Genomic DNA, 25,379 nt, shown 5'->3' with positions numbered 1-25,379 from the left:
GGCCCGGCCCGGCCCCGCCTCCGCCGCCGCCCGCAGGGGCGGGGAGGCACCGGGCGGGACCGGGAGCCGCGCCAGCCCCGCGCCGCCGCCCGCTCGGGCGCCTGGGTCCCGGGCTGCCCCGGCGGCGGGCCCAGGCGTCCGGGCGCCCCGCGCGCCCCGCTCAGCCCCCCGCCGCCCCGGGAGCGGGCCCAGGCGTCCGGGCGCCCCGCGCGCCCCGCTCAGCCCCCCGCCGCCCCGGCAGCGGGCCCAGGCGTCCGGGCGCCTCATGCTCCCCGCTCAGCCCCCGCCGCCCCGGGAGCGGGCCCAGGCGTCCGGGCACCTCGCGCTCCCCACTCAGCCCCCCGCTGCCCCGGGAGCGGGCCCAGGCGTCCGGGCGCCCCGCGCCCCTCTCAGCCCCCCACCACCCCGGCAGCGGGCCCAGGCATCCGGGCGCCCCGCACCCCGCTCAGCCCCCCGCCGCCCCGGGAGCGGGCCCAGGCGTCCGGGCACCTCGCGCTCCCCACTCAGCCCCCGCCGCCCCGGGAGCGGGCCCAGGCATCCGGGCGCCCCGCACCCCGCTCAGCCCCCCGCCGCCCCGGGAGCGGGCCCAGGCGTCCGGGCGCCCCGCGCCCCGCTCAGCCCCATGCCGCCCTGAGCCCCAGGGAGCCCCCCAGGGCCACCGGCGAGGCTGGGGCAGTGGGGACCCTGCACTGGGAGGCGGGTGCAGCCAGCGGGACCCGGGGTGAGGGCTCGTGGGGCGGCGGGCAGCGGGTGCCGGGTGCCGGGCGCTCCCCTCCGCGGGCCGGGGCCGGCTCGGGGGTCCCGCGCCCCGGCGGGCGCCAGCGGCTCCCCGGCCGGCGACGGCGCCGAGCAGCCTGTTCCCTTATTTGGTCACCGCAGGCTGCAAACCCCAAAGCCCCAGAGAGGGAAAAAATTTGCCGAGCGGAGCAGCGGCGGCCAGCTGGAAAAACGCCGGGTCAGCGGCGGCGGCGGGGACGGGGGGGCCGCGGGGGCTGGCCGTGCCCCTCCGTCCCGGCGGCCCCGCTGCACCGGCGCGGCCCTGCCGCGGTGCCCCCCAGGGGAGCCCACCGCCCCCCAGGGGAGCCCGCCGCCCGCATGGCTCGTCCCTGCTCCCGGCGTGCCGGGGCCCTTCTGCAGGGCGCCGCGGCCATGCTGCCTGGGACCCCCGACCCCCCCACCAGACCCCCCCCGGGACCCCCGACCCCCCCTCCCGGCTTCCCCCTGGACCCCTGACCCCCCCACCAACCTCCCCAGGACCCCCGACCCCCCCGCCAACCCCCCCAGGACCCCCGACCCCCCCCTGCCAACCCCCCCCGGGACCCCCGACCCCCCCACCAACCCCCCCGGGACCCCCGACCCCCCCCAGGACCCCCGACCCCCCCTGCCAACCCCCCCGGGACCCCCGACCCCCCCGCCCGACCCCCCCAGGACCCCCGACCCCCCCTGCCAACCCCCCCGGGACCCCTGACCCCCCCGCCGACCCCCCCCGGGAACCCCGACCCCCCTGCCAACCCCCCCCGGGACCCCCGACCCCCCCACCCGACCCCCCTCCCCGGGGCCCCCGACCCCCCCGCCAACCCCCCCGGGACCCCCGACCCCCCCTCCCGGCTCCCCCCTGGACCCCCCACCCCCCCACCAACCTCCCCGGGACCCCCGACCCCCCCGCCCGACCCCCCCGGGACCCCCGACCCCCCCCTCCCGGCTCCCTCCGGGACCCCCGACCCCCCCACCAGACCCTCCCCTGGACCCCCGGCTCCCCCTGCCAACCCCCCCCAGGACCCCCGACCCCCCCACCAACCTCCCCGGGACCCCCGCCCCTCCGCCCGACCCCCCTCCCCGGGGCCCCCGACCCCCCCGCCGATCCCCCCCGGGAACCCCGACCCCCCTGCCTGACCCTCCCCCTGGACCCCCGACCCCCCCACCCAACCCCCCCCGGGACCCCCGACCCTCCCACCAACCTCCCCAGGACCCCCGACCCCCCCCCGGGACCCCCGACCCCCCCTCTCAGCTCCTCCCTGGACCCCCGACCCCCCCGCCTGACCCTCCCCCAGGACCCCCGACCCCTCCGCCGACCCCCCCCGGGACAGTGCTGTGCGCTGTGCACCACCATGCCCAGTTCACTTCGTGCAGTGCGCAGTGCAGCAGGCCTTACACAGTGCAGCCTGGCAGGCGCAGTGCCGCATGCCGGGTGCAGTGCAGCATGCCAGGCAGCGTGCAGTGCGCCCTGTGCGGTGCAGCACGCTGGGTGCGCTGCCGCATACTGGGCACAGTGCAGCCTGCCAGGCGCAGCGCAGCATGCAGGGTGCAGTGCAGCACGCAGCCTGCAGTGCAGTGTGCTTTGTGCAGTGCAGGACGCAGGATGTAGTGCAGCGTGTCATACATATTACGGCACACAGGATGCAGTGCGGTGTGCCAGGCACAGTGCAGCACATGGGGTGCAGTGCAGTGTGCCAGGCGCAGTGTGGCATGCAGGGTGCAGCGCAGCATGCCATGTGCAGTGCGGCACATAGGCTGCAGTGCAGTGTGCCAGGCACAGTGCAGCATGCGGGATACAGCGCAGCATGCAATATGCGGTGCACTGTGCCATGTGCAGTGCAGCATGCCTTGTGCAGTGCAGCATGTGGGGGTGCAGTGCAGTGTGCCGTGCGCAGTGCAGCACACCATGCGCAGTGCAGCACACCATGCGCAGTGCAGCACGTGGGATGCAGTGCAGTGCGCCATGCGCAGTGTAGTGCGCCAGTCGCAGTGTAGCAGGCCATGCACAGTGCGGTGTGTCATGTGCAGTGCGGTGTGCCGTGCGCAGTGCAGTGGGCCAGGTGCAGTGCAGCACGTGGGGTGCAGCACAGTGTGACATGTGCAGTGCTGCGTGTCATGCACAGTGCAGCACACGGGGCGCAGTGCAGTGTGCCACGTCCAGTGCAGCAGGCCACACACAGTGCAGCACGTGGGGCGCAGTGCAGGGTGCCGTGCGCAGTGCAGGGTGCCGTGCGCAGTGCAGGGTGCCAGGCAGGCTGCAGCGGGCCCCGCGGTGCCCGCCGGGGCTGGCGCGGGACGGGGCCGCAGGGCGCGGGGCACCCGGGGCCGCAGGGGGCTGGCGGCACGCTTCCGCCCCGGCCCTGCTGCGCCTCCCTCACTGCGCAGGGCCCTGGGGTCACTGGTGGCACTGGTCATACTGGTGGCACTGGTGCGTGCTCATGCCAGAAGGGTGGCTGGTCTGCACTGATCCATGTGCGTGTGCCTGGTGCCCCAGTGCTCCCAGTGCTCCCAGTGCTCCCAGTGCCCCTGGTGCTCCCAGTGCTCCCAGTGCCCCCAGTGCCCCTGGTGCTCCTTGTCCCCTGGTGGTCCCAGTGCCTCCAGTGCCCCTGGTGCTCCTTGTCCCCTGGTGCTCCCAGTGCTCCCAGTGCCCCCAGTGCTCCCAGTGCCCCTGGTGCTCCTTGTCCCCTGGTGCTCCCAGTGCCCCCAGTGCCCCCAGTGCTCCTAGTGCCCCCAGTGCCCCCAGTCCCCCAGTGCCCCTGGTGCTCCTGCTCCCCTGGTGCTCCCAGTGCTCCCAGTTTCCCCAGTATCCCTGGTGCCCCCAGAGCCCCCAGTGCTCCCAGAGCCCCCAGTGCTCCCAGTGTCCCCAGTGCCCCCAGTGTCCCCAGTGCCCCCAGTGCTCCTAGTGTCCCCAGTGTCCCCAGAGTCCCCAGTGCTCCCAGTGCCCCCAGTGTCCCCAGTACCCCCAGTGCTCCTAGTGCCCCCAGTGCCCCCAGTTCCCCCAGTGTCCCCAGTGTCCCCCAGTGTCCCCAGTTCCCCCAGTGTCCCCAGTGCCCCCAGTGTCCCCAGTTCCCCCAGTTCCCCCAGTGTCCCCAGTGCCCCCAGTGTCCCCAGTGTCCCCAGTGTCCCCAGTTCCCCCAGTGCCTCCAGTGCCCCCAGTTCCCCCAGTGTCCCCAGTGCCCCCAGTGTCCCCAGTGTCCCCAGTGTCCCCAGTTCCCCCAGTGTCCCCAGTGCCCCCAGTGCCCCCAGTACCCCCAGTGCTCCTAGTGACCCCAGTGCCCCCAGTGTCCCCAGTGCCCCCAGTGCCCCCAGTGTTCCCAGTGCCCCCAGTACCCCCAGTGTCCCCAGTGCCCCCAGTGTCCCCAGTGCTCCCAGTGCCCCCAGTGTCCCCAGTGCCCCTGGTGCTTCTGGTCCCCCAGTGCCCCCAGTGTCCCCAGTTCCCCCAGTGTCCCCAATGTCCCCAGTGCTCCCAGTGCCCCCAGTTCCCCCAGTGCCCCCAGTGCCCCCAGTTCCCCCAGTGTCCCCAATGTCCCCAGTGTCCCCAGTTCCCCCAGTGCCCCCAGTGCCCCTGGTGCTTCTGGTCCCCCAGTGCCCCCAGTGTCCCCAGTACCCCCAGTGCCCCCAGTGTCCCCAGTGTCCCCAGTGTCCCCAGTGTCCCCCAGTGTCCCCAGTTCCCCCAGTGTCCCCAGTGTCCCCAGTGTCCCCCAGTGTCCCCAGTGCTCCTAGTGCCCCCAGTGCCCCCAGTGCCCCCAGTGTCCCCAGTGTCCCCAGTGCCCCCAGTGCTCCTAGTGCCCCCAGTACCCCCAGTGCTCCTAGTGTCCCCAGTGCTCCCAGTGCCCCCAGTGCCCCCAGTGCCCCCAGTGCCCCTGGTGCTTCTGGTCCCCCAGTGCCCCCAATGTCCCCAGCGTCCTCAGCGCTCCCAGCGCCCCGGCGCGGGGCGGGCGGGGCGTGTCCTCCGGTGGCCCCGCCCCTCCGTCGGAGGGGGGGCGTGGCCTCGGCCCTTTGTCGGCGGGGCGGGGCGGGGCTCAGGGCGGCGGCGGCGGCGGTCACGTGCGCGCGGCGCCCCCTGGCGGGGCTCCTTTGTCCGCGCGCGGGCGGGGGCGGGGCCGGCGGGGCGGGGGGCGGGGCCGGGCGCGGATTGGCGGCGGGGCGGGGCGGGCGGGCGGCGGGGCGGGCGGGGATTGGCGGCGGGGCGGGGCGGGGCGGGGCGGGGGATAGCGGGGCGGCGGGGCGGCGGCGCGGGGGGCGGCGGGCATGGGCGGGGGGCGGCGGCGGCGGCGCTGAGCGCGGCCGGGCTCGCTGCCCGCTGCCCGCTGCCCGGTGCCCGGTGCCGCCCGGCCCCATGGACCTGGACGTGGACTACGAGCGCCCCAACGTCGAGACGATCAAGTGCGTGGTGGTGGGGGACAACGCGGTGGGCAAGACGCGGCTGATCTGCGCCCGCGCCTGCAACGCCACGCTCTCGCAGTACCAGCTGCTGGCCACGCACGTGCCCACCGTGTGGGCCATCGACCAGTACCGCGTCTGCCAGGAGGTGCGGGCCGCGCCCGGCCGGCGGCGGCAGCGGGGCGGCGCTGCGCTGCCCAGGGCAGGGCTCGGCGGGCGGGGGGGGGGTGCAGGCAGCGGGGGGGGGGGCGCGCGCCCCGGGGTGCAGGGCTCAGGGCTGGGGGTGCATGGGAGCGGGGGGGTGCACGGGGCCCCGGGGTGCAGGGAGGGGTGCATGGGAGCGGGGGGGTGCACGGGGTCCCGGGGTGCAGGGCTCAGGGCTGGGGGTGCATGGGAGCGGGGGGGTGCACGGGGCCCCGGGGTGCAGGGAGGGGTGCAGGGAGCGGGGGGGGGTGCATGGGCTGGGGGTGCAGGGAGGGGTGCAGGGAGCGGGGGGGTGCACAGGGCCCCGGGGTGCAGGGAGGGGTGCAGGGAGCGGAGGGGGGTGCATGGGCTGGGGGTGCAGGGAGGGGTGCAGGGAGCGGGGGGGGTGCATGGGCTGGCAGTGCACGGGGCCCCAGGGTGCAGGGAGGGGTGCAGGGAGCGGGGGGGGTGCATGGGCTGGCAGTGCACGGGGCCCCGGGGTGCAGGGAGGGGTGCAGGGCTCAGGGCTGGGGGTGCATGGGAGCGGGGGGGGTGCACGGGGTCCCAGGGTGCAGGGAGGGGTGCAGGGCTCAGGGCTGGGGGGGTGCACGGGGCCCCGGGGTGCAGGGAGGGGTGCAGGGAGCGGGGGGATGCATGGGCTGGCGGTGCACGGGGCCCCGGGGTGCAGAGAGGGGTGCAAGACTCAGGGCTGGGGGGGTGCACGGGGCCCCGGGGTGCAGGGAGGGGTGCAGGGAGCGGGGGGGTGCACGGGGCCCCGGGGTGCAGGGAGGGGTGCAAGGCTCAGGGCTGGGGATGCATGGGCTGGGGGTGCAGGGAGGGGTGCAGGGCTCAGGGCTGGGGGTGCATGGGAGTGGGGGGGTGCAGGGAGGGGTGCAAAGCTCAGGGCTGGGGGGGTGCATGGGCTGGGGGTGCCGAGGTTCTGGGGTGCAGGGAGGGGTGCAGAGCTCAGGGCTGGGGCTGCATGGGCTGGGGGTGCAGGGAGGGGTGCAGAGCTCAGGGCTGGGGGTGCACGGGAGCGGGGGTGCAGGGAGGGGTGCAGGGCTCAGGGCTGGGGGTGCCTGGGCTGGGGGTGCAGGGAGGGGTGCAGAGCTCAGGGCTGGGGGTGCACGGGAGCGGGGGTGCAGGGAGGGGTGCAGGGCTCAGGGCTGGGGCTGCATGGGCTGGGGGTGCAGGGAGGGGTGCAAGGCTCAGGGCTGGGGGTTCACGGGAGTGGGGGTGCAGAGAGGGGTGCAGGGCTCAGGGCTGGGGGTGCATGGGGCCCTGAGGTGCAGGGAGGGGTGCAAGGCTCAGGGCTGGGGGGGGGCATGGGCTGGGGGTGCCCAGGTTCCGGGGTACAGGGAGGGGTGCAGAGCTCAGGGCTGGGGGTGCATGGGGTCCTGGGGTGCAGGGCTCAGAGCTGGGGGTGCGTAGGGCCCCAGGCGTGCAGGGAGGGGTGCAAGGCTCATAGCTGGGGGTGCATGGGGCCCCGGGGGTGCAGAGCTCAGGGCTGGGGGTGCATAGGGCCCTGGGGTGCAGGGAGGGTTGCAGGGCTCAGGGCTGGGGGGTGCATGGGCCAGGGGTGCACGGGGCCTCGGGGGTGCAGGGAGGGGTGCAGGGCTCAGGGCTGGGGGTGCATAGGGCCCCGGGGTGCAGGGAGGGGTGCAGGGCTCAGGGCTGGGGGTGCCCGGGTCCCAGGTGTGCAGGAAGGGGTGCAAGGCTCAGGGCTGGGGGGTGCACGGGGTCCCGGGGTGCAGAGAGGGCAGTAGGACTTGGGGCTGGGGGGTGCATGGGCTGGAGGTGCAGGAAGGGGTGTGGGGCTTGGGGCAGGGGGGTGCATGGGCTGGGGGTGCAGGGAGGGGAGCAGGACTGGGGCAGGGGGGTGCACGGGGCTGGGGGTGCACTGAGAGGATCAGGGCTCAGGGCTGGGGGAGTGCACAGGGCTGGGGGTGCATCGAGAGGAGCACGGAGCAGAAATAGGGATGCATTGTGGTGGTGGGTGTAGGGCTGGGGGTGCAGGGAGGGGAACAGGACTGGGGGCTGGGGTGGGGCTGCAGGGCGCCTGGGGGTGCAGGGAGGGGGACGGGGCTGGGGTGGGTGCGGGGCTGCAGGGCGCCTGGGGGTGCAGGGAGGGGGATGGGGCTGGGCTGGGTGCGGGGCTGCAGGGCGCCTGGGGGTGCAGGGAGGGGGACGGGGCTGGGTGCGGGGCTGCAGGGTGCCTGGGGGTGCAGGGAGGGGGACGGGGCTGGGCTGGGCTGGGTGCGGGGCTGCAGGGTGCCTGGGGGTGCAGGGAGGGGCACGGGGCTGGGTGCGGGGCTGCAGGGCGCCTGGGGGTGCAGGGAGGGGGACGGGGCTGGGCTGGGTGCGGGGCTGCAGGGCGCCTGGGGGTGCAGGGAGGGGGACGGGGCTGGGCTGGGTGCGGGGCTGCAGGGCGCCTGGGGGTGCAGGGAGGGGGACGGGGCTGGGGTGGGTGCGGGGCTGCAGGGCGCCTGGGGGTGCAGGGAGGGGGACGGGGCTGGGCTGGGTGCGGGGCTGCAGGGCGCCTGGGGGTGCAGGGAGGGGGACGGGGCTGGGCTGGGCTGGGTGCGGGGCTGCAGGGTGCCTGGGGGTGCAGGGAGGGGGACGGGGCTGGGTGCGGGGCTGCAGGGCGCCTGGGGGTGCAGGGGCGATGCCGGGGGTGCCCGGGGCTCGGTGCGCGGGGGGGCACGGGGAGGTGCTGGAGCGGGGTCGAGGGGTGCTGGGGTGCCCGGGGCGGGGGGTGCTCAGTGCTGGGCTGCAGGGAGGGTGCAGGGTTCGGTGCTGCGGGGCGGGGGGGGGAGACGCCGTGCGCCCTTAGGGGAGGGTTTTGGGGGCGCGTTGCCGAGGGGCGCGGAGCACCCGCGGGGGGAGCCCCGGGTGGGTGCGGGGCCCTGGCAGGGGTGGCGGGGGCTGCGTGACGCTGCCGCCCTCCCTCCCGCGCAGGTGCTGGAGCGCTCCCGGGACGTGGTGGACGAGGTCAGCGTCTCCCTGCGCCTCTGGGACACCTTCGGAGACCACCACAAGGACCGGCGCTTCGCCTATGGCAGGTGAGAGCCGTCGGCCCGGCCGCGCCGCTGGGGGCTCGGGGGACCCCCGTCCCCGCCGCTCCATGGGGCTCGGGGGACCCCCGTCCCCGCCGCTCCGGGGTGCTCATGGGACCCCCGTCCCCACCACTTTGGGAGGGGCTCGGGGGACCCCCGTCCCCGCTGCTCCAGGGTGCTCATGGGACCCCCGTCCCCGCCGCTCTGGGGTGCTCATGGGACCCCCGTCCCCGCCGCTCCATGGGGCTCGGGGGACCCCCGTCCCCGCCGCTCCGGGGTGCTCATGGGACCCCCGTCCCCACCACTTTGGGAGGGGCTCGGGGGACCCCCGTCCCCGCTGCTCTGGGGTGCTCATGGGACCCCCATCCCCGCCGCTCTGGGGTGCTCATGGGACCCCCGTCCCCGCCGCTCCATGGGGCTCGGGGGACCCCCGACCCCGCTGCTCCAGGGTGCTCATGGGACCCCCGTCCCCGCCACTCTGGGGTGCTCATGGGACCCCCGTCCCCACTGCTCCGGGGGAGGCTCGGGGGACCCCCATCCCCGCTGCTCTGGGGTGCTCATGGGACCCCCGTCCCCGCCGCTCCATGGGGCTCGGGGGACCCCCGACCCCGCTGCTCCAGGGTGCTCATGGGACCCCCGTCCCCGCCACTCTGGGGTGCTCATGGGACCCCCGTCCCCACTGCTCCGGGGGAGGCTCGGGGGACCCCCATCCCCGCCGCTCCGGGGTGCTCATGGGACCCCCGTCCCCACCACTTTGGGAGGGGCTCGGGGGACCCCCGTCCCCACTGCTCCAGGGTGCTCATGGGACCCCCGTCCCCGCCGCTCTGGGGTGCTCATGGGACCCCCGTCCCCGCCGCTCCATGGGGCTCGGGGGACCCCCGTCCCCGCCGCTCCGGGGTGCTCATGGGACCCCCGTCCCCACCACTTTGGGAGGGGCTCGGGGGACCCCCGTCCCCGCTGCTCCAGGGTGCTCATGGGACCCCCGTCCCCGCCACTCTGGGGTGCTCATGGGACCCCCGTCCCCACTGCTCCGGGGGAGGCTCGGGGGACCCCCATCCCCGCTGCTCCGGGGTGCTCATGGGACCCCCGTCCCCACCACTTTGGGGGGGGCTCGGGGGACCCCCGTCCCCGCCGCTCCGGGGGGCTCGGGGGACCCCCGTCCCCGCCGCTCCATGGGGCTCGGGGGACCCCCGTCCCCGCTGCTCCAGGGTGCTCATGGGACCCCCGTCCCCGCCACTCTGGGGTGCTCATGGGACCCCCGTCCCCACTGCTCCGGGGGAGGCTCGGGGGACCCCCATCCCCGCTGCTCTGGGGTGCTCATGGGACCCCCGTCCCCACCACTTTGGGGGGGGCTCGGGGGACCCCCGTCCCCGCCGCTCCGGGGTGCTCATGGGACCCCCGTCCCCACCACTTTGGGAGGGGCTCGGGGGACCCCCGTCCCCACTGCTCCAGGGTGCTCATGGGACCCCCGTCCCCGCCGCTCTGGGGTGCTCATGGGACCCCCGTCCCCGCCGCTCCATGGGGCTCGGGTGACCCCCGACCCCGCTGCTCCAGGGTGCTCATGGGACCCCCGTCCCCGCCACTCTGGGGTGCTCATGGGACCCCCGTCCCCACTGCTCCGGGGGAGGCTCGGGGGACCCCCATCCCCGCTGCTCTGGGGTGCTCATGGGACCCCCGTCCCCACCACTTTGGGGGGGGCTCGGGGGACCCCCGTCCCCGCCGCTCCGGGGGGTGCTCGGGGGACCCCCGTCCCCACCACTTTGGGGGGGGCTCGGGGGACCCCCGTCCCCGCCGCTCCGGGGGGCTCGAGCCGTGGCCGGCGGCGCCGAGGGTCCCGGCAGCCCGCTCCTGCCGCTGCTCCCTTCCCTCTCCCGGCGGGTCTCTGCGGGCCGGGTGGGAGACGCCGGAGCCGAAGGGGCCTCTTGGGCTCCTGCCGGCGCGGAGGGAGCAGCTCCGACCCGCGAAACCCTCGGGGGGCTGTCGCGCCAGCCCGGCTCCCGGCACGCTCGGCTCTCCCCGCCGGCATCGCCCCGGGCCGTGCGCGCCGCGGCCGCCGTCCTGGCGGGGATCCCGCGGGCAGGAGGGAGGACGGAGTCTATCTTGGTCGGTGACACGGGCCCGGCTCCAAACGCCGCTCTCCTGGTCACGTCTCAGCCAGGCGCGGACTAAAAACAAACCAGGTCTGTCGCCCACGTGGCAGCTCCCGGCCTCCTTATAAGGACCCCAAGGGGCCGCCGCCGACCTGGGCGCTGCGGGCGCCTCGCGCGGCTCCTTTCGGGTCGCGCCGCCGGGCCGGGATCGCTGCCGGCCCCGGTTCGATCCCTGCGCTTGGGGGGGGCGGCAGCGACCCGGCCTGGGCGCTTCCGGGGCCGGGACAAGCCCTGGGCCGTGTCCCGGTGGCTCCCCAGCCGGGGGAGCCCCTGGTTTTGGGGTCCCTCTGCGGGAAGGGGCTCTGCCGCCGGGGTGCTCCCGGGCAGGGCTGGGCGCAGGGTGGGATCCCGGCGCCGTCCCCCCGACCGGCCGGTGGGGCAGCGTGATGGCGAGGGCTGCCCTGGTCCTCCTCCTCCTCCTCCCTGCAGGTCGGACGTGGTCGTGCTCTGCTTCTCGCTGGCCAACCCCAACTCCCTGCGCCACGTGAAGACCATGTGGTACCCCGAGATCAAGCACTTCTGCCCCCGGACGCCCATCATCCTGGTGGGCTGCCAGCTGGACCTGCGCTACGCCGACCTGGAGGCGGTGAACCGTGCCCGGCGCCCCTTGGCCAAGTGAGACCCGAGCGGGGCCGGGCGGGCCGGCGGTGGTGGCACCCGGGGCCTCCGCGCGCGGTGACGCGGCCCCCCCTCGTGTCCCCCCCCCAGGCCCATCAAGCCCACGGACATCCTGCCCCCGGAGCGGGGCCACGAGGTGGCCAAGGAGCTGGGGGTGCCCTACTACGAGACTAGCGTGGTGGCGCAGTTCGGCATCAAGGACGTCTTCGACAACGCCATCCGGGCCGCCCTCATCTCCCGCCGGCACCTCCAGTTCTGGAAGTCCCACCTGAAGAAGATGCAGCGGCCGCTGCTGCAGGCGCCCTTCCTGCCCCCCAAGCCGCCGCCGCCCGTCATCCAGGTGCCCGACCCGCCGGCCAGCCGCGGCTGGGGCCCCGCCGCCCTCTTCTGCACCCCGCTCTGCGCCGACGTCGTCTTCCAGCTGCAGGGCGGCCACCGGGTCTTCGCCCACCGCGTCTACCTGGCCACCTCCTGCTCCAAGTTCTACGACCTCTTCACGCTGGAGGGGCCCCACGGGGCGGGCAAGGAGCCGGCCGCCCGCGCCAAGAGCCTGGACGGCGAGCGGGGCGCCCTGGGCGAGGGGGCGCGCGCCCCGCTGCGGACTTCGCAGAGCGACGACGCCCTGCGGCCGGCGGCGGGGGACGGCCCGGCCCCCGGCGCCCGCGACCTCTCCGCCTGGGGCCGCGGCTTCGTCAGCATGCGCTGGGAGCTGGTGCCGGACCCGGTGGCCGGGCGGGAGAAGCGCATGACGGTGGTGTGCATGGACCGCCTGGTGCCGGCCGAGCCCTTCCGGGCCGTGCTGGAGTACCTGTACACGGGGCGGCTGGACCAGGCCCGCGGGGACCTCATGCAGGTGGCCACCATCGCCGAGCTGCTGGAGGTCTTCGACCTGCGCATGATGGTGGCCAACGTGCTGAACAAGGAGAGCTTCATGAACCAGGAGATCACCAAGGCCTTCCACGTCCGCCGCGCCAACCGCATCAAGGAGTGCCTGGGCAAGGGCGTCTTCGCAGGTACGCGGCGCGGGGGGGGGGTGCGCGGCGCTGGGGGACGCCGGGCCGGCCGCGTCCCCGCGCTGAGGCCGTCCCTGCGCCGGCCCAGACGTGGTTTTCCGCGTGGACGACGGGGCCGTGCCGGCGCACAAGCCGCTGCTCGTCGCCGGCTGCGACTGGATGATGGCCATGTTCCGGGGGGCTTTCCGGGAGAGCTACGCCGCCGAGGTGAGGGCGGCCGGGCTGGCGGGCGGGGGGCCGGCCGCGCGGCACCCGGCCCCCCGCCGCCTCCGTGGCCGCGACGCCGGCCGGCCGCCCCCAACCGCCCGTGCCCCCAGGTCTCCCTGCCCGGCACCAACTGCGCCTGCCTGCGGGCCGTCCTCGACTTCCTCTACACCGGCGTCTTCACCCCCGCGCCCGACCTGGACGCCATGGAGCTCCTCATCCTCACCAACCGCCTCTGCCTGCCCCGGCTGCAGGCGCTCACAGGTGAGGCCCCCGCGCCGCCGCCGCCGCGCGGGATCGATGCGGGCTCCGTGCGGAAGAGCTGGAGGAGCCCGGCGCGACCCTCTCCTCCGCCCCCAGAGCAGTACGCCGTGGACGAGCTGCTCCGCGCCTTCATGCAGCAGGTGGAGATCGACGAGCAGGTCATCATCTACCTGGAGATGACGCAGGTAGGGGGGGCGGCGGCGGGCCGAGCCCCTCGCCGCGGCGGGGCGCTGCCTCAGCCCGCCCTCGCCCGCAGGTGCACAACGCCCGGCAGCTGGCCGCCTGGTGCCTGCACTACATCTGCACCAACTACAACAGCGTCTGCCGCCGCTTCCCCCGGGAGATGAAGTTCATGTCCCCAGGTAGGTGCGCGGGCGGCGCGGGGGCGGCCCGCGCCCCCCCGGCCCGGCCGGCCGCTGACGCGCCCCTTCGCCCGCAGAGAACCGGGCGCACTTCGAGCGGCACCGCTGGCCGCCGGTGTGGTACCTCAAGGAGGAGGATCTGTACCTGCGCTCCAAGAAGGAGCGGGAGCGCGAGGAGCAGCTGCAGCGCAAGCAGCACACCCGCAGCAAGTGGTGCTTCTGGCGCCCCTCGCCCCACGTGTCCTGAGCCCCCCGGCCCCACGGCGCGGCCGGGCTGCACGCGCCCCATGCTGCGGGGCACGGCTGCACCGGGCTCCAGCTGAGCCCCGCGGCACGGCGGTGCCGCGCGTGTGCCGAGCCGTGGGGCACGGCCGTGCCGCACGCGTGCTGCGCCAGAGTCTGCCCGAGCCCCACGGCACAGCCGTACCACATAGGCACTGCGCCGCATGTGCACCATCCCATGGGGCACGGCCGCGCCAAGCCAGGGAGCGCGGTCGTGCCGCACGGGCGCCGTGCCGCGGGGCAGGGCCGTGCCTTGGAGCACAGTTGTGCTGCGCGTGCGCCGTGCCGAGCTGTGGGGCTGCCTGTGTGCTGCACCGTGGGGCACGGCCACGCTGCACACGCACCGTGCCACGGGCACGGCTGCACCGGGCTCCGGCTGAGCTCTGGGCCACGTGCTGCACCGTGCCGTGGCGCGTGGCCATGCTGCTGAGCCCGGGGCACGGCCGTGCTGTGCATGCACGGTGTGTGGGGCACGGCCAGGCCCAGCCATGGGGCACGGCCGTGCCGTGTGTGCATGGTGTCATGGGGCATGGCCACGCTGCATGTGCACAGTGCCGTGGGGCACGGCCAGGCCCAGCCATGGGGCACGGCCGTGCCGTGTGTGCATGGTGTCATGGGGCACGGCCACGCTGCATGTGCACGGTGCCGTGGGGCACGGCCAGGCCCAGCCATGGGGCACGGCCGTGCTGTGTGTGCATGGTGTCATGGGGCATGGCCATGCTGTATGTGCACAGTGCCATGGGGCACGGCCAGGCCCAGCCGTGGGGCATGGCCAGGCTGTGTGTGCACGGTGCCGTGGGGCACGGCCAGGCCCAGCCATGGGGCGCAGCCATGCTGTGTGTGCACGGTGCCGTGGGGCACGGCCAGGCCCAGCCATGGGGCACGGCCATGCCGTGTGTGCACGGTGCCGTGGGGCACGGCCAGGCCCAGCCATGGGGTGCAGCCATGCTGCGTGTGCACGGTGCCGTGGGGCGCAGCCAGGCCGAGCCGTGGGCCACAGCTGTGCCGTGCGGGTGCTGCCCGCCGGCACCCCCCGCCCCGGGGCTGCAGCCGCCCTGGCCGCGGCGGAGCCCCTGGGGCCGCTGCCTGTTTACACCCCCCCTTCGCCCTCTGCTCGTTTACAGGCGCTTCCTGCCGCTGCTGCTCTGGGTTAGGGCCTTTCCTCCCCGCTGCCTTGCGGTGCCTTCCCCCGGCCGGGGAGCGGGCCGGCGGGCCCCCGGGCCCCGGCCGCCGCTGGTGCTACCTCCCACCGCGCAGTATTGCGGGGCGCCGGGGGCTGCATGGCACCGGCTGCCTCCTCCTCCTCCTCCTCCTCCTCCTGGGGGCCCCGGAGTGGTGCCGGCTCCCGGGTGGGCAGGGGGCTGCCGCGGCCCCCGTGCCCCGGGGCGGCCCTGGGCTCTCTGGTGCTGTATTTTCCCCTCGCCTCTGCCCAGGCGCCGAGCTGGGCGCCCCGAGCAGGGGGATGCCCTGAGCTGGGCGCCCCGAGCAGGGGGTCCCCCCCGAGCGGGGGTCCCGGTGCGTGCGTGTGTGCGTGTGCGGTAGCTGTAGGCGCTGCCTGCCCAAGAGGAGGGACGGCCCGGCTCGCCCGGAGCTCATCTCTGTGCCTTGGCCGCGGGGACCCGGCCCGTCCCCGTCCCCGCAGCGGGCCAGGGGCTTCGCCCTCCACCCCCGGGCGGCCGCGGGGCCGAGCGGGGCCTGAACTGCACAAACGTTTTTACATTTTTCTAGTCCCCCTTCTGCCCCGACCGAGCACAACGTTCCCGGGCTGAGCGCCGCTCGCCCGCCTCAAGGGCTCTTTGTACCGCCTTCCTAACCACTGTGAGCGGGGCCGCCCCACACCTCTCAGTATTGACTGTTTTAACCTTTAATAAAGCCTTTTGTAACGTGCTGGTGGTGCTCGGCGCTGCACAGGGCTGCGCGCTCCCCCCGCCCCGCCCGTGCCGGCGGGGGCGGGCCGCTGGGCGCCGCGCAACCGCCGCCGGACGCCGCCGCCCATTGGCCCGGGGGCCTGTCAGTCACCCGCGCCGCGGGTTAACCCCTGCGCTCCCGCGCAGCTGCAGCCCACCCGGCGACCCGGACACGCAGGAAGGAGCGACACGGGGGGGATCGACTCGCGTGCATTTATCACGGGGGACACGGCACATGGCGGGGCAGAGGCCAGCGGAGCGGGGCCTTGATCTATAGCTTGGAGAGGGGACAGCACATGGGGGGGGGTCACAAAGCCCATAGCAGGAGGCAGGGGAGCGGATTTGGGGGGGGGGTCACGGCATGGGGGGGGCACACAGAGCCTGGGGGTCTGTGACCCATAGCGGGGGGGGGGTCAACACATGGGGAGCAGGGTCCCCAACCACCTGCCAGGCAATGGGGTCCAGGATGTTGCTCTGGCCCCATAGCAGCACGGAGGGGCTGCGGGCGGCTCTCCCAGAGCCGAGGGGCCGCGCTGGAGCCGGGTCCGGCCGGGGGCCGCGGGCAGCTCTCCCTCTGGCCTAGGAGAGCGGGGTCTGCTCAGGGACTGAGCTCAGCCCGCAGCACTAGGGCTGGGGCCATCCGTACGCGCCCCTGCCCCACAGGGAATGGAGGGAATGGAGCCCCCGCCTGGGAACGGAGCCGGACGCTTGGCTCTTCCCCGGGGCCACACGAGTTCCCTGCAGCCAGCGCCAGCGTGGAAGGAGCTGGGAAGAGGACTGCTGGGACGGGTGGCCCCCAGGGGAGTTAGGGCCGAGTCCTGCCAGGGGAGCGAAGGGAGAGGAGCTGGGAGAGGGGTGAGCAGGGCACAGCGGGCACCTACCCCGTCCAGCACTGCCCCCTGCCAGCCCTGTCCCAGCTGGGGCAGGAGGCAGGGCCAAAGCCAGGCAGCTGCTGGGCCTGGGGTGAGAACGGAGGGGGACAGCACTGGGACAGCCTGCCAGCACGGCAGCACCACAGCTCCGCTCACGGTGACCTAAAAGACTCTGTCCCTGGGGCACTCTGCTGGCCTGGAAGGGAGCAAGCGCAGCTGCCTCCGCTTTTCGCAGAACAGGGACACAGCTGCAGCCCTGCACATCTGGAGCCGGGCCCCACAGGGATCTGTGTGTCCCCACGGCTCCCTCAGAGGGAGGAGAGATTGCTCTCCTCCTCCCAAGTGAACTGTGCCACCCAGAGGGAGGGTAGCCCCACGGCCGCTGCACCCACGGGTTGCTGCAGCCAAGGGTGGAACAGGCTCCCTGGGGCCCTCCAGCCGGAGCAGCGTGTAAGACAGATTTTAGCTCTACCCTGGATCCATTCGAGTTTGAACTAGAGTTGCCATAGGGAAGAGGGGAGCCAGTTCTGCACCTCCGCACAGAGAGCGGAACAAATTGCCACCCTAGAGCCCATGGTGAGGCAGCTGCTGCTCCACATCCGGCACCCCCACTGCCTCCTTGCCTCCAGGAAGGGCGCAGGAGAGGAGTGTCTGCGGTGCAGGGAGCAGGTGTAGGAAAAGAGCTTTTGGCCTAGGAACTCATGGGACGGGGTAGGGCTGCGTCCCGTTTAGACGTAACGGCTCCAAGCCCAAGTTCCCTATGCATGGTCCCACCACGCTGAGGGCAGGCTTCACTTGGGGAGTGGCAGGGATCTGAGCTTAGCTCCACACTTGCACGGATTTCCACGCCACTGGGGTACATCACTGTGCCAGGGCTGCAGCAGCTGCCTGGGCCCCATGCAGCAGGAGTCGGGGGTCCGTGCTGAAACCGCCTTGCTTACAGCGCTTCAGTGCACGGGGTCTGGGCGTGCTGGCACGCCACACAGCGATGGAAGCGGTAGGGAAGCCTGCCGCAGCCCACCTCTCCCTCACTGCAACCCCTGCACTGCCCGGGGCAGACCCCACAGCTCGGAGCCTACACCTGGCTGTAGCGGAAGATCTCGCCGAGGTCGTAGCCGGTCACGGCGAAGGAGTTTCCCTCCGGATCGCAGAAACGGGCGCCGCATATCTGGGTGTCAGTCACACACTCCGAGTGGCAGTGCTCAATCTGCAGGGGGAAGAGGAGTGACAACGAATGACACAGACTTGAGTAAAACAAATACAGCTTGCCACAACCGAAAGCCCAGCCACCTCTGCCAGATCTGCACGCTCCTACAAAGGGGTGGGCACTGGCCTAGCATGAGCATGAGAGGCAGAAGCATTACATCTGAACAACACACAGGCCGGGCAACAGGGGAACGCAGCCAGGCCAGCAGACAGCTAGGTGCAGCCATTTCAGGGGCACGAGAACTGTGTGCTGATAAGATACAGCAGCCTTCCTTCCCTCCTCGTACCTCCCTCAGCGCAGGACAGGGCTGGGGATTACGCCAAGAGGAAAGAGGAGAGCTGTGTAGCCACGTGGGAGCTCAGAGCGAGCCTGGCAGGGTTTTCCCCAGCTCCTCAGTGACAACAGTATCTCACAGGAGGCTGCATGACAGAGCAGCAGCTGAACCCGTGGTCCCACTGGCTCAGTGACAGCTTTGAGTGCCACATGCTTACTCCAGGCTCCCTGCCCCATGCTAATGTCACAGGAGCTCACCCTTCCTGCAGGGGCCTGTTGCTGTCTCCAGACTCACCTCGACATCGCCGGTGTCCAGGTTCTTGCTGAGCTTCCAGATGTGAACAAAGGAGTCCTCTGCCCCTGACAGCAGCTGTAACGGGAAGCAGGACAGAGGCAGTGGGCTGGAGGGACGCTCTGGAGCTGGGGATTGGAGTGCCCAGAGCCTTCCAGAAGAGCCCTGGCTGTGAGCTGTGGTGCTGCGACAGAGGCTGCAGCGCTGCTGGGCCCTGCGGCTCTGCCCTGGGCAGGCAGCGTGGCGTGCCGTGGCGAGGGAGCAGCCTGTCTGGCAGCCTGCGGGGTGCCACGCTCCAGGCCCACAGATCCCTGTGGCCAGGTGCCTCGGGGTGGTGTGGCAGGCTGGGGTGCAGATAGCCTTACCTTCCCCGTCAGGGGCGCCAGGTCCAAGGCGTAGATCCAGCGAGCGTGAGCGTTGACCTCAGCCCGCAGGACACCAGTCGCTGCCTCGTACAGCCGGATTTGCCCGTTTCCATAGCCAGCAGCAACGACTCCGTTCCACAGCTTCACAGAGGAGCAGGTGCAGCTAGGCACAAGGATACGCTTCAGCCTCCTTCCCTCTGGGCTGCAGACCCGCAGGCCGGAGGTTAGCGCTGGGCTTCCCCCTCCCAGCACTGCCAGCTGCCCTCCCACCCCTAGTGAGACCCAGAAATGCTCTGGCAGGAGATGTCTCAGACCACTTCACCGGTGATGGGATCCTGTGGTATGGCCCAAGCTCCATTTGAGCTCCATCCACCTCCCACATTTACCCAAAAGCAGGGATTTTGTTGAGCAAGGTGAACTCTTCTCCAGATCTCCAGATGCACAGGGTCCCAGAGTCATCTGCGGTCACCAGGTCACCAGCCCCATCCTGCAGGAACAGAAACAGCAGTGTTGTCCCCTGGGACCGCTCACAGCACAGCTAGCTCAGCCATCAGCATGGACAGGAGGCAGCAGCTGATTCACACCAGACGAGTTATTTGCTGACCCAATTGCCTGTGCCACGAAATTGCTACAAAGAAAAGCCGCCTGCAGGCAGAACAAGCTTAAAGTTTAACTGCTCAGAGAAACTGCTGACACATTTTGCCAAAGAACAAGGTTTGCCTGTGATTCGACATGGGCATTTCAGTTTAAACATGTTAATATTTGGCAACACTAATACATATAGGATAAATTTCTGACAAGAGTCACTGCATCTCCTCCCTCTGACTTCGAGTCTCAACACAGTTCACCTTAACAAGCACCTGGGATTTCACAGAGAAAATGCTGTCTCTCTGCTTGCTGAAAAGCTTTTTGAATAAACCACAGTACAAAGTCCAAGAGAGGCGTATTAGGGGACAGGGGACAGGAGACAGAGATGGATGACAGAACAGCTTTCAGATAAACAAGCTAAATATCCAGGCTAATTGGGAACCAGTTCTAAGCAATTAATTGTTCAAGGGAGTCCCAAAAGCAGAGAAAGTTAAATGTAACCAATTAGAGAAAGTATATGAAAAGTGTCCTCATTGGGAAGGAGGCAACCAATAATGAGGAAGCCAATTAATGTGTCTGCAGAGATATCACCCTAGAACAGGATGAATTGAATATAAGGAACCCCCACCCTGACTCCAGGTCATGCTTTGTATAATCAGGTAAAGCTATTTCATTTGACATGAGAAAGGTCACGGTGGGCATCAGTGAGAGAGAGCTTAGATAAGAAACCTCCTTCCGTTTGGTGAGGAGGAAAGGCTTGTCACCACAACGAAAGCTTCCTACACCAAGCCCTAAGCACGGAGATGCTCACTCATCCTGGTGTGCAGGCATGTGACTGTCCTCAGCTTCATCATCTCCCTGGGCTCCAGCAGTCAGACCAGGGTTTTGGGAGGATGATCACAGTCCTGTATACTGGCAGCTCAGTGCCCCAGGATTGCTCCAGAGATGCAGATATGACATGTTTTGTTGTGCCTTCATTTTACCTGCAGCCTCCAAAATGCAAGTGTGTGAAAGATCAGCTTGGACCGGGGATGCCCTCACAACCCTTCTCAGAAACAGTTGACATTTTACAGCCAAGCAGGTTTCTGCTACTCCCGGGGGAGGGGATCCTGGAGTAACTCGCAGCTCTAATGGTGGGAACTTTAATTTTAGCATGGGTTTATTCCTGGCCAGTTTTGCTCATTTGTTCTTGTATCAAAACTGCCCTTCAGCTTAAATAGCTCTTCTGTGTTCCTAGCACACACCCAGACGTATCACAGGATATTTTCTTTGGCCTGATAATTAGTTATACTCCTACAGTCACTCTTTGTGCAAGAGGATCTTAGTTCCTTGACCATCTCTGTTGGCTTTCAGCAGAGTTTGCCTTCCCAGAAGCTGGGTGACCAGAGCTGAGATTTCATTTAGCTAAGAAATGTGGCGACCGAGATGCTAAGAAGTGAGGGATGGGTCAAAGTGAGGACAAACTGGGATGGCTGGAGTAGCTGATGAGATGGCTGCTCCCAGCTGCACACCTCACTGCTGCACGGGTGTCTGAGTAGCCCAGGAAACTGCTCTGAAATGCCACAATTTATGATGCAGTGTTTTAAACAACGTCTGATTCCAATTTGCGTTACCTTGGGATGACATGCTACAAGCCACAGCAGCATGGCTAACATGGTCTTTGCAGCAGGGGCTGAGGATGCGGGCATCCCAAGCCACCTCTTCCCCCAGGTCTCTCTGAGCCTACCCTGACCAGGGAGATCTCCCTCGTACAGAGACAGGTGAAGGAAGAGGATGTTAGAGCTGCCTGCTGTCCTGCACTGTGAGGAACAGCCCGCTCTGGGGCAGCGGTGCCCGCACGGCAGCTGGCATGACCTGCACAGACCTCACACGCAGTGGAGGTCAGGCTGGTCATTAGAAAGCGCCGGCTCTGCGTGGGGCTTTGCGCCAGGAACAACTCAGCAATGGCCATCGCTAGGGTAAAGCCTCATCTCCCAGCCCAGCCGTCTGAGGAGTGGGCATGAGTCAGTTGTGCCCAGGGGGCGGTGGGAGCCCCCCGGCTCTGACACTGACTCCACCCATGCTTCCCGGTGTGCAGCCAGCAGGGAGCCATACCGGAGCCCGGCCCAGCTCTGCCGTGATATCGGTGATGGCATCGTGGTGCTCCTCCAGGACCTCGCTCACTGTGATGTTTGTCCCTTTGGGGGGGATGTCAAACACCAGCACCAGCCCGGAGGACGTCCCTGCAGACGGACCAGAGGAGGCATGAGCAGGGACCCATCCCACCCTGGACTAGGACCGAGCCTGCAGCCTGACTCTGTGCTCCCTCTGGGCCCCTTTGCCTACACAAGCCTGCTCCTTACGGATGCCTGTTTGCAGACCTACCTCTCTGCTTAACACACAGACGCTCCCACAGACCAGCTCACTAGGAGAGCTGCAACACAGATACAACCCCCTCAGACCACTGCATTTTACTTGGAGCTCTCAGAAATGCCTCCCAGTGTGGCCCCCCCCTTCTCTTCCTTGCCCAAATTCCCATGCTTTGCTCACCTACGCAGATGAAGCGTCCACTAGCTGCTGCGATCCCTCGAGCAAACACCGCTTGTGCTGAAAGGAAACCAAGAGCTGGTTACAACATGCAGCAGCTCACGGGAGCCAGGAGACCAGTGCAACAGCCTGAGAGACCAAGGCGTCTGTTTGACGCCTTTCATTTTTAATGCTAGTCCCACAGCTGCCACACTGGGTCCCTTCTGAGCTCTTTAAACGCCCATCAAACCTGGACAGCAGAGTCAGGATGACGCATTAACCTCTTCTGGGCCCTTCTGGGCTAAATCCTAACTGGAGTCCAAGAGCAGTGCTGCTGGAGGGCTGGAGGCCAGAAGGAACCGAGCTGCACCACAGGAATGCACAATCACACACACCTAGGGCAGGACAGTGGGCAGAGGGTCCGGAGGACTCCTTGCTCCTCCTGTGGGATTTACCTGGTAGATGCTCCATGACATCCAGTGCATGCCAATAAACCATGATGGAGCCATCTGACTCGTACATCTGGAGAGAGAAAACAATTGGGTAAGACCCAAGATGGTGGGAAAAGCTTCTCCTACTGCTTTGGGCTCAACTGCTACCCCAAGAGATCTCCAATCTCCCCAAGCAGGATCTCCAGAATGTACCCCAGCATCGTCCTGTAGCCCAGGAGCCCAGGTTTCTTCAAAGAGAGCTCATCCTCCCAGCACCATGACTCTGTTTCTTGTCCTCCATGGAAAACAATCTTACCTGGATACCTTTCTGAGAAGTCAGAACCAGAAGAACTCGAGATGGTAGGACACACCAAGCAGCCTGGGAGGAAAGACAACTCAGTAACAGCTCAGGGAGGGAAAAGAAAGGGGCAAAATGCCCATATCACTTTCCAAAGGTGGGACAGTCTGCAGTCACCCACAAGGATATGTGCCCTGTCAAGAGGCAGGTGAACATCGCTGTCATCATGGTAAGTAAGGGAAACTGAGGCAAAGACTGAGACAACTACATGGCAAATGCCAGATGCCCCTTCTCAGACTGCCTGTGAGCATCACTGCACAGCACTACCCCCCCAGTCCCACTCATATCAGTTCGGCTGAATCCCATTGGAGGCACCGCACACCTCTCATTGAACACCTGGGCTCTGTGCAGCCCTGCCTGACGCCCCAGGTCCTCTGCAGTCTAGCTGGGAGCAGTTTATCATGTTGCCCAGCTCTCCTTGGAGGCAGCAGGGCATTTTTTATGCCCCAGGCTATGGAACCAGCTTCCTACTGACTGCTAGAGGAGCAGAGCCAACTGTGAGAGAGGGGAAGGCAAACTGCTACGGTCACAGCCCTCCTGGTGATGTGTGTGCTAGACGGCCGGCAGCACAAAGGCACCCGTGAGCAAGCCTGCAAGCTCACCCGCTCGCACCACAGCAGGATCCTCCCAAGCAATGCAGCACAGGGCGGAGGACCCCGCTGCCCCCAAAGGGGTGCTGCCATCTTGGCAGCCGCTGAGCCTTTACCTGGGTGACGATGGAGGCGCTGACAGCCGGCCCGCCCTCCTTCACCTGGAGCTGGCGGTGAGAGAAGCTGAGCCCGTCACCGGAGGCGCTGACCATGTTCACGGTGGTGCCATGCACGGCGGTGAAGTAGGCGAGCTGCTTGTCGGGCAGGGGCAGCACGCTCAGGTTGTTGTACAGCGCTGAGCTGCTGCTCTTCAGCTGGATGCTCTTCTCCTTGCGGTACATCCTGCCGGGGGAAGGGGCCGGAGCGAGGGGGAGCATCAGGGATGCTGACTCGTGCATCCACCTCCTCGGGGGACCCTGTGCTCCCTGGCAGCCTCCCCCCACCAGAGACACAGGGACATCCTGTCTCCGTGGCCTCCCTCTCCCAGAAACACCCCCTGTCCTCAATGCCCTCCCCAACAAGGAAGATCCAGGGACAACCGCCCCCGCCCCCCCCCCCCCCCATGGACATCTATGTACTCTCCTGCTCCCCGGGACATCTCCATCTCTCCAGGACAGGCCCCCTGGCCCCACCATGGATGTCTCTGTTCCCCCACCATCCTCTTCCACCATCCAGGGATCCCCCCTCCCCATGGAACAGCCCCTCCATCCCCTCCTGTCCCCCAGGAATCCCCCCCCCCCATGGCCTGCTCCATCCCCTCCTGTCCCCCAGGGACACGCTGTACCCCCTCCCCATGGCCTGCTCCATCCCCTCCTCTCCCCCAGGGATACCCTGTACTCCCCCAGGGACACCCTGTACCCCCTCCCCATAGCCAGCTCCATCCCCTCCTGTCCCCCAGGAATCCCCCCCCCCCATGGCCTGCTCCATCCCCTCCTGTCCCCCAGGGACACGCTGTACCCCCTCCCCATGGCCTTCTCCATCCCCTCCTCTCCCCCAGGGATACCCTGTACTCCCCCAGGGACACCCTGTACCCCCTCCCCATAGCCAGCTCCATCCCCTCCTGTCCCCCAGGAATCCCCCCCCCCATGGCCTGCTCCATCCCCTCCTGTCCTCCAGGAATCCCCCCCCCATGGCCTGCTCCATCCCCTCCTCTCCCCCAGGGACACCCTGCCTCCCCAGGATGGGCCCCATCTCCCCCATGGATGCCCCCACAGCTCCCCCGGCCCCCCAGGACACCCCCGTGCCCCCATGAGTGTCCCCCACGGCTCCCCCAGCCCCCCGGGACACCCCCGTGCCCCCATGGGTGCTCCCCAAGGCTCCCCCGGCCCCCCAGGACACCCCCGTGCCCCCATGGATGCCCCCCAAGGCTCCCCCGGGACACCCCCGTGCCCCCATGGGTGCCCCCCACGGCTCCCCCGGAACCCCCTCGGGACCCCACGGGTGCCCCCCACGGATACCCCTTCCCCCCTCAGGAACAGCCCACCCCCCGGACGCTCCCATGCCCCCCCCGACACCCCGTCCCCCGGGACAGCCCCCCCGGACGCCCCCCGGCGCTCACTCCGTGTCGGCCGCCGCCATGGAGACGGTGGCGCGGCGTGCTGACATCTGCGGGCGGCGCGCGCCGATGGCGTCACGGCGCGCGGGGCGCCGGGGGCGGGGCCGGCGTTGCCATGGGGACCGGGACGCCGCCCGCCATGGCCGGGATCGGCCGGCGGGGGCGAGGTGGGCGGGGGGGGTCTGGGGGGGGGCCGAGGTGGGCTGGGGGAGCTGGGGGGGGCCGAGGTGGGCGGGGAGGGTCTGGGGGGGACCGAGGTGGGCTGGGGGAGCTGGGGGGGGCCGAGGTGGGCGGGGGGGGGTCTGGGGGGACCGAGGTGGGCTGGGGGGGCTGGGGGAGCTGGGGGGGGCCGAGGTGGCCGGGGGGGGTCTGGGGGGGGACCGAGGTGGGCTGGGGGGGGCCAAGGTGGGCGGGGGGGGTCTGGGGGGGGGACCGAGGTGGGCTGGGGGAGCTGGGGGGGGCCGAGGTGGGCCGGGGGGGGGTCTGGGGGGGGACCGAGGTGGGCTGGGGGGGTCTGGGGGGGACCGAGGTGGGCTGGGGGAGCTGGGGGGGGCCGAGGTGGGCCGGGGGGGGTCTGGGGGGGGACCGAGGTGGGCTGGGGGAGCTGGGGGGGGCCGAGGTGGGCCGGGGGGGGTCTGGGGGGGGACCGAGGTGGGCTGGGGGAGCTGGGGGGGGCCGAGGTGGGCCGGGGGGGGGTCTGGGGGGGACCGAGGTGGGCTGGGGGAGCTGCGGGGGGGCCGAGGTGGGCGGGGGGGGGTCTGGGGGGACCGAGGTGGGCTGGGGGGGCTGGGGGAGCTGGGGGGTGCCGAGGTGGCCGGGGGGGGTCTGGGGGGGGACCGAGGTGGGCTGGGGGGGGCCAAGGTGGGCGGGGGGGGTCTGGGGGGGGGACCGAGGTGGGCTGGGGGAGCTGGGGGGGGCCGAGGTGGGCCGGGGGGGGGTCTGGGGGGGGACCGAGGTGGGCTGGGGGGGTCTGGGGGGGACCGAGGTGGGCTGGGGGAGCTGGGGGGGGCCGAGGTGGGCCGGGGGGGGTCTGGGGGGGGACCGAGGTGGGCTGGGGGAGCTGGGGGGGGCCGAGGTGGGCCGGGGGGGGTCTGGGGGGGGACCGAGGTGGGCTGGGGGAGCTGGGGGGGGCCGAGGTGGGCCGGGGGGGGTCTGGGGGGGACCG

General features: G+C 70.5%; 2 protein-coding genes across 4 annotated transcripts; one reads left to right on the top strand and one right to left on the bottom strand.

The window, feature by feature from the left end:
* The first annotated feature begins 5,008 nt into the window (after positions 1–5,008).
* On the top strand, positions 5,009–15,158 carry LOC138067271 (rho-related BTB domain-containing protein 2-like). 3 transcript variants are annotated; one of them, XM_068943970.1, is made up of 9 exons: positions 5,009–5,287; positions 8,281–8,384; positions 10,958–11,143; positions 11,237–12,159; positions 12,248–12,366; positions 12,477–12,627; positions 12,724–12,812; positions 12,884–12,989; positions 13,067–15,158. In XM_068943970.1, the coding sequence occupies exons 1-9, from the start codon at positions 5,096–5,098 to the stop codon at positions 13,234–13,236; spliced, it is 2,040 nt and encodes a 679-aa protein (XP_068800071.1). In that variant the 5' UTR covers positions 5,009–5,095; the 3' UTR covers positions 13,237–15,158. The 3 variants fall into 3 exon arrangements, with proteins under 3 accessions (XP_068800071.1, XP_068800070.1, XP_068800072.1); XM_068943969.1 differs by having other exon boundaries at positions 12,477–12,812; XM_068943971.1 differs by lacking the exons at positions 5,009–5,287; positions 8,281–8,384 and adding an exon at positions 10,204–10,558 and having other exon boundaries at positions 12,477–12,812.
* Positions 15,159–16,739: 1,581 nt separating this feature from the next.
* On the bottom strand, positions 16,740–24,311 carry WDR54 (WD repeat domain 54). Its single transcript, XM_068943975.1, has 10 exons — positions 24,218–24,311; positions 22,776–23,001; positions 22,028–22,090; positions 21,736–21,802; positions 21,305–21,361; positions 20,870–20,997; positions 18,574–18,674; positions 18,188–18,350; positions 17,826–17,900; positions 16,740–17,257 (listed from the first exon to the last, which is right to left on the bottom strand). The coding sequence occupies exons 1-10, from the start codon at positions 24,262–24,264 to the stop codon at positions 17,126–17,128; spliced, it is 1,059 nt and encodes a 352-aa protein (XP_068800076.1). The 5' UTR covers positions 24,265–24,311; the 3' UTR covers positions 16,740–17,125.
* Between the last annotated feature and the right edge of the window lie 1,068 nt (positions 24,312–25,379).

Source organism: Struthio camelus, chromosome 4 (genome assembly GCF_040807025.1).
Source record: "Struthio camelus isolate bStrCam1 chromosome 4, bStrCam1.hap1, whole genome shotgun sequence".
In the NCBI taxonomy this organism is placed as follows: Eukaryota; Metazoa; Chordata; class Aves; order Struthioniformes; family Struthionidae; genus Struthio; species Struthio camelus.
The sequence above is the reverse complement of the archived record's forward strand: the minus strand, read 5'-3'. Positions and strand labels throughout refer to the sequence as shown.